Source organism: Esox lucius, chromosome 11, assembly GCF_011004845.1.
Source record: "Esox lucius isolate fEsoLuc1 chromosome 11, fEsoLuc1.pri, whole genome shotgun sequence".
Taxonomy (NCBI): domain Eukaryota; kingdom Metazoa; phylum Chordata; class Actinopteri; order Esociformes; family Esocidae; genus Esox; species Esox lucius.
This window is the reverse complement of record NC_047579.1, coordinates 11,687,460-11,695,346: the sequence shown is the minus strand read 5'-3', so window position 1 is coordinate 11,695,346 and position 7,887 is coordinate 11,687,460. Positions and strand designations below refer to the sequence as shown.

The window sequence follows — 7,887 nt, the reverse complement described above, 5'->3', positions numbered from 1 at the left end:
GGTATTCCCAGGTGCGCGGAGTTGCTGCTGACGAGCAGGGGCGTGGTTTGCCTGGGGTCCTGGCTGCTGGAGATGATTGAGGGCCTGATTGACCATAGTATATATGTAGTGTTTGCCTTGTGAGCTCGGGAGGGGCTTTTTCTTGTTTGACTATTTGTGGGTAGATTGTATTGTGATTTCTTAATGTCTGTTCTATTTTGCTTTGTTTTGTGTTCCAGCCTGTTTTCTTATTTACAACCCTGCCTGGTTCCTGGAGAAGGGAAAGATAGTGCTGCCCATGGGTCTACTTCTGCACGTAGATAACCCTTTGTTATACACACTAGGTTAGCTGGGCGGGAGTCACCCATGTGTTTTGGTAAGAGCTAGGAAAGCTGGTTAGGGACTAGACCGGGTTAGGAAGGATTAGAGGTGTAGAAGCGTAGGGACCTTTTTATTGTTTTCATTGATTGGACCCCGTTCCCTAAGTCCCTTCTCCTACCTTCCCTATTGTGTCTGTGGTGTTTTGGTGGGATGGTTGTTCCTGTAAATGGGTGTGTTATGGTTGTGTTTACTTAGTAACTAAACCGCCCCAGGGTGGGGATACCCACAACTTCTGACTGTCCTGTCTTATTTAATTGGTTGCACCCCCACACCTCTGCGCGGTCCATATCTTGTCATCTTGTGCGCTAGCACGGGTAACTACGTCTCCAACTCAGATGAGAACCACCCGAGGGGAGTACGTAACAGAGGGGCTGACCTCACTGATATCTGTTACAAGGATGTTTTTAGTCCAGAGTGTACTACCATTCAGACCTATATTGACAGTTTAGGTGTAGAGGTAGAGTCATGGAGGGGTTCATATCTACCTCCATTTAATATTACTACCATTCAGACCTATATTGACAGTTTAGGTGTAGAGGTAGAGTCATGGAGGGGTTCATATCTACCTCCATTTAATATTACTACCATTCAGACCTATATTGACAGTTTAGGTGTAGAGGTAGAGTCATGGAGGGGTTCATATCTACCTCCATTTAATATTACTACCATTCAGACCTATATTGACAGTTTAGGTGTAGAGGTAGAGTCATGGAGGGGTTCATATCTACCTCCATTTATTATTACTACCATTCAGACCTATATTGACAGTTTAGGTGTAGAGGTAGAGTCATGGAGGGGTTCATATCTAAGAGAAGGATATGATGTCAGAAGGGGGAGAGCTGGGGGGAGGGACAGGGAGAAGAGATGTGGAAAGGAGGTATGGAGAAGAATAGAAACAGAGAGGAGATAAAATGAGGAAGAAAGAGGGAGAGAAGGATGGGAGAGGCAGAGAGGATGAGGAGGAAAGAGAAGACAGGAAGAGAGTGGGAGAGGAAGAGTAGAAGACTAGAGGAGGGGAGGAAGAGCGGAGAGGGAGTAAGGTGTAATTACACCACACACAAATACACACCTCAAACCCAAATCACAATAAGACCTCAAAGCCCCCTTCTCCAAACACACAGACAGCCCCCCCAAGTCCCCAAACCTCCTCAAAAAGTTAAACACTGTCAATAAGTTGGTAAAATTCTAACTGGACCCTAAGGCGCGCAGAGACCATCCCCCTAAATAACAACACCGGTCCGTAACTCCTAACCCCCTGACCCGGTTCCTCCTTGTCAACCAAACAGACAACTTAGCTTGGGAAAACAAAAAATTCAACAAAACACATTTGCTCTTCTCCTCCCTCGAATACCGAGGTCCCATAACAAACATCTCTAAACAAACACTCCCCCAACCTCACACAAACAGATTCTAACAATGACATCAACGGCATCCACATACAGAGAAGACATGTTGGAGAGTCTCAGCCATCATACAAAAAGGACAGCCTTCCCCAATCCCAGGGTCAACTGGAGTCAACCAGCTATTGGTGGCCAGGGCCCCATGTAAAACCCCCCACTGGAGGTCACCAGACCGTTTGGGAGCTGGGAGTTTATAGAGCACCTCCACCTATACCCAGCCATGCCATCAGAGCCCAGAACCCCCTGCCATGGGTGACTCCTAACACCCTCCACCTACACCCAGCCATGCCATCAGAGCCCAGAACCCCCTGCCATGGGTGACTCCTAACACCCTCCACCTACACCCAGCCATTCTATCAGAGCCCAGAACCCCCTGCCATGGGTGACTCCTAACACCCTCCACCTACACCCAGCCATTCCATCAGAGCCCAGAACCCCCTGCCATGGGTGACTCCTAACACCCTCCACCTACACCCAGCCATTCCATCAGAGCCCAGAACCCCCTGCCATGGGTGACTCCTAACACCCTCCACCTACACCCAGCCATTCCATCAGAGCCCAGAACCCCCTGCCATGGGTGACTCCTAACACCCTCCACCTATACCCAGCCATGCCATCAGAGCCCAGAACCCCCTGCCATGGGTGACTCCTAACACCCTCCACCTATACCCAGCCATTCTATCAGAGCCCAGAACCCCCTGCCATTGGTGACTCCTAACACCCTCCAACTCCCTAATGTGCCTGACCTTCACACAGAGGGAGTATAAAACCTTGCTCCCCACCTCTGCAAAATCACCCAGTTCTGGAGAACCAAAAGAAAATATGTCCCCCCGACCCCCCTGCCAGTCCCCCGTCTCTGCCGTCACCTGTGGTGGTGGAAATGGTGGTGGCCCCTCCCCTTGTTCCCACTGAAAGACTCCCCTCACTGGTTCAGGCAGCGCATCCTGTACCTCACCCATGAACTTCTCCAGCAGCCGGTGTTACATAATTCCAGACTGCCACGCCAGCTCTTGCGGGGTCTTCCAGCCCCCCCCCCCCCCCGGGCTGCTGCAAATACGCCGGTGTCCTGATACCTGCTGCCATCAACCGTCCAGGCAGGGATGCAGAACGGACAGGAACCAAAGGGATCAGTGGGTTATGAAAAATGGGTTCCTTCCACACCCAAGGTCCAGATGTCACTCCCTCCTCACGCACAAACATCAGCAATCTCCAGGCCTTCAGAACTGCAGCATAGAAGTCAGAGACCCCAGCCAGCTTCAGCCCCTGCAGTCTCATGAGGAAGAGTTACAGCCCCAGACCACCAGCCCTCCTCAGCAGAGCACAAGCCGGTCCCCTCCAACTGACACCTGTGTGATATAACAGTCTCTGTGCCGCTTTAAGACGAAAGGCTGCCACCCTGCTCTCAAGGTCCACCAGGCCCTGACCACCCTCCCGGACCGGTAAAAACAACACCGCCGCCCTCAGCCAATGATGTCCAGACCAGAAGTCCACCAGCAGCCTGGCAGGGGGGTCAAGAACAGCAGGTCGATGCCACAGGGAGGACGCCAAGTTGTTGATGATCAGCACCCGTCCTCGGTATGACACCTGGGAGAGGAGCCACCTCCACCTCGTCGGCCTAGACACCACCGCCTGAGACACCCCCTCACAGTTCTTCATGAGCCAACACTCTGATCCCAGATAAACCCCTAAAACCTTATCCCCTCATTACCCCATTCCAACCCCCCAGGAAGCCCAGGAGGTACCCTGTCCCCCCATGCCCCACACAGCAATGCCCCACACAGCAATGCCCCACTCTTGCCCCAGTTCAACCTGGCAGATGATGCCCCCTCATACACCCTTAAACACGACTCTAATGCCAGGACATCCTGGTCATCCTTCAACAGGACTGAGACATCATCAGCGTAGACAGAGACCTCTAAACCTGGCCTCAACCCCATGCCTGGCAAGGCCACCTCCTGCAGTCTCCTGCATAACAGACCCAAAAAGGACTCAATAGCAAGGGTGCATAACGGCCCAGATAAAGGACATCCTGACGTATGAGGCCCCAGAATGTATAAAATTCAATTGGCAATCCATCCATTCCTGGAGTGCGGCTGGAGTTCATCTGGGTGACAGCGGCCTCCAGTTCACTCAATGTCAGAGGAACATCCATGTCATTCCAGTTCACTCAATGTCAGAGGAACATCCATGTCATTCCAGTTCACTCAATGTCAGAGGAACATCCATGTCATTCCAGTTCACTCAATGTCAGAGGAACATCCATGTCATTCCAGTTCACTCAATGTCAGAGGAACATCCATGTCATTCCAGTTCACTCAATGTCAGAGGAACATCCATGTCATTCCTCTGTGACTGAGACAGTGTGGGAAGGTCTGTAACCAATTATTGGGAACCTGCAGGATCACACATCTGGGCCCAATATAAATCAGTATTTACAGCATTCTATCTGTCCACACACACATGCAGGCACACACACACACACACACACACACACACACACACACTATATATAAAACACAATCCAAAATAATCTGTTTTATTCTGTCAAATCCAGACTGTATAGACTGTAATAGACTGTAAAAAAAAATGGACGACGCCCTTTCGCTCTTTTCCATTGGTGAAAACTGAAGCCGCCAGTGTCCCGATACGGCGCTGACATCTTGGACTTGCGTCTGCGCAGATAGCGATCTTGGGACCAGTTCTGCGCAGTAGTTATGCGCAGTAGCGAGCAGGAAGTAAAGCCGTAAAGCCGCGAAATCAACGGCCCCACCCCTGTGCCCCGCCCTCACTCTCCCTCGCAGAATGCGCATACCGTAATCAATCGCAAGTCCAAGTACAGTACAACCTTTGCTTGTTAAACCTAGACGATATGTTATAGCCTAACTTACATCATGTTTAACCTTAATTTAGAATAGGCCTAATACAAAAATAATTGGTAACTTCTAGCTAATGATCACCTGCTAGCTATTAACATGGCTATTAACGAGGCTTGTTGTCTTTTAGCTAACGTTAGCTAGCCCATTACATGTATTTACTAATTAAATAGCTTATAAATTTAACTTACCGAAAAAAATTCAAAGATCGATTGGAAATGCCAGATCGGTTAGTACAATGTACTTTATGTCCGTGTGAAATTATATCAATTATAGAAATTTAGAGATTAAATATAAAGCTCCAATCTCCTCAGTCCTCCGAAGATCGCGAAAAAAGCCTGAAGGCGCTTCAGTGGCTCCTCGGCTCAGATAGCTGTCAATCACAGCTGTCAATCACAGCTGTGAATCACGACGTCACACCACCGTTTTTAGAGCATTAAATAACTAACAAAAACCAACTTATTTTAAAAACAAACTCTTGAATTTACATTAGCGTGATACAAACTACAGTAAATGACAGAAACCAGCTTCGGAAAAAAGATATTTGAAGGGTAATTTAATTGTTTAGTTGGTCTCGCGTGCCATTGAATAACATGGGGAGGGCGGGGTTTATGACCTATACTGGGACCACTCACCAGGGGGCGATCGAGACGTTTTGGCTTCACTTTTCAGGGCTTGTGCGGCACGCTTGGTCAAATCTGGGACACTGAAATTCATTTACAGAAGCAGTAATGTTTTGTCAACAATTAAATGAATAAACATTCTAAAGACATCAATGTTTACAAACACCAATGATAAACAATAACAACCTGATGAATGATTTCTAAATGTGAAGGTTTTACAGACCAGTGTGGTGATTCATTCTAATGATTAATGACTCTAGGTTACAGGTTAGATCTTCAGTGGTGTTTAATCAGGAATATTTACAATCATATGATATATTTACTCACTACTAGAGAGTTATTGTCAGTGTTTTACTACGGTGTCCTACTGAATATGACCATGATTAGAGTGAAACATCATGTTGTGTTTGACACAGGGACCATCTGACACAGAGACACTGAGGAGTAAGAATAAACCCTAAACCCTGGATAGAGGGGCTCAGTGAATGTGGTGTTGAATGTGTACAGGTGGGTCAGTATGTTTGAGAAGACCCTGTAGAAGGACAGAGTGCCGGCTGGCCAGTCCAGATACACTCCTACTCTGTGGGAGTCTGAGGAGGTGACAGGTATGTCAGTTGTCTTCTTATTGTGACAGACAGAGTAACGGTCATCATCACAGTCCAGAATCCAGGACTTGTCATTGTATCCAAGACAACAGTCATCACCATATCCTCTCCTGTTGATTCCTTTATATGTCACTCCTATCTCAGCCACTCTCCCACTCCTCTCTACCTCCCAGTAACAGCGTCCAGACAGACCCTCTCTACACAACACCTGTGGCCAGTCCTCAAATCTCTCTGGGTGATCAGGATACGGCTGCTCCTCTCTCCTCCATGTCACCTTTCTGTTCTCCTCAGACAGAGAGAGGAATCTGTTTACTGTGTTTGGGTCCAGTGTGAGATCACAGACATCTGATGGATGAGACCAAGACACAATATTACACATCATCATTCATTCATATTATACACACACATGCAGAATGAAACAAATATGCACAAACTTAGACACACAGACATGTACAAACACACACAGACATACACAGGCACACACACACAAACAAACACCAGCTGTATTTGTGTTCTGTATAATAAATCACTTACATTTCTTCAGGCCTGATTTCAACCTCCACTCTCCACCATGATCCATACTGTGTAAGAAGCAGAGGAGCAGACTAATTCAGTGACACACAACCTTGTCTTATACACACATACACCTTAAATACCTGCAACACAATCAACCACACAACAAGCAAACCTCCCAATCACTGGAATTCATTTTTGACAATGTACATCCAGTTAGTATTTTAAATAGTTTAATTATAAGGTTTTAATTTTTTTTCATATGACTCAAGGCTTTTTCCAGTTCCAGGATCCTGACTTTGATGGAAAGGAGAAGCAGGAACATTGGGAAGGAAAAGTGACTGCATGTGTCACACTGAGGGACAGTGATCATGAGACTATTATAGAAATGTACTGAGTTGGTGTCATAAATAAAAGACAACTGGGGTACTGTGGACCCTGTGTTCTGTTTAGAAGCAGAGGTCAGGAAGGGGAGGGGTACTATGGACCCTGTGTTCTGTTTAGAAACAGAGGTCAGGAAGGGGAGGGGTACTATGGACCCTGTGTTCTGTTTAGAAGCAGAGGTCAGGAAGGGGAGGGGTACTATGGACCCTGTGTTCTGTTTAGAAACAGAGGTCAGGAAGGGGAGGGGTACTATGGACCCTGTGTTCTGTTTAGAAACAGAGGTCAGGAAGGGGAGGGGTACTATGGACCCAGTGTTCTGTTTAGAAGCAGAGGTCAGGAAGGGGAGGGGTACTATGGACCCTGTGTTCTGTTTAGAAGCAGAGGTCAGGAAGGGGAGGGGTACTATGGACCCTGTGTTCTGTTTAGAAGCAGAGGACAGGAAGGGGAGGGGTACTATGGACCCTGTGTTCTGTTTAGAAGCAGAGGTCAGGAAGGGGAGGGGTACTATGGACCCTGTGTTCTGTTTAGAAGCAGATATCAGGAAGGGGTACTATGGACCCTGTGTTCTGTTTAGGACCAGAGGTCAGGAAGGGGAGGGGTACTATGGACCCTGTGTTCTGTTTAGAAGCAGAGGTCAGGAAGGGGAGGGGTACTATGGACCCTGTGTTCTGTTTAGGAACAGAGGTCAGGAAGGGGAGGGGTACTATGGACCCTGTGTTCTGTTTAGAAGCAGAGGTCAGGAAGGGGAGGGGTACTATGGACCCTGTGTTCTGTTTAGAAGCAGAGGTCAGGAAGGGGAGTGGTACTATGGACCCTGTGTTCTGTTTAGAAGCAGAGGTCAGGAAGGGGAGGGGTACTATGGACCCTGTGTTCTGTTTAGAAGCAGAGGTCAGGAAGGGGAGGGGTACTATGGACCCTGTGTTCTGTTTAGAAGCAGAGGTCAGGAAGACACAGGTGAACAGGGAGACAGTGGTGGACGTCTTTTTACACAAGGAAGAGGGGTGATGAGGTCCAGCTGAGATTGTATGGGAAGGATTTGGAGAGGGTGGGGGTCTTTAGATTCCTTGGGGTGTATTCTGATGCCAGACTGACTTGGATTGAGCACGTTGAGAGAGTTGAGGAGAAGTGG

The 7,887-nt window shown here is 48.0% G+C and overlaps 1 protein-coding gene across 1 annotated transcript; it reads right to left on the bottom strand.

Annotated features, from left to right (window-relative positions):
• Positions 1-5,523: 5,523 nt before the first annotated feature.
• Positions 5,524-6,189, bottom strand: LOC117595295 (stonustoxin subunit beta-like; the record flags this gene model as incomplete). Its single annotated transcript, XM_034295545.1, has 1 exon — positions 5,524-6,189. A coding segment is annotated over one exon (537 nt), but the record flags the coding sequence as incomplete, so codon positions are not given.
• Positions 6,190-7,887: the final 1,698 nt, after the last annotated feature.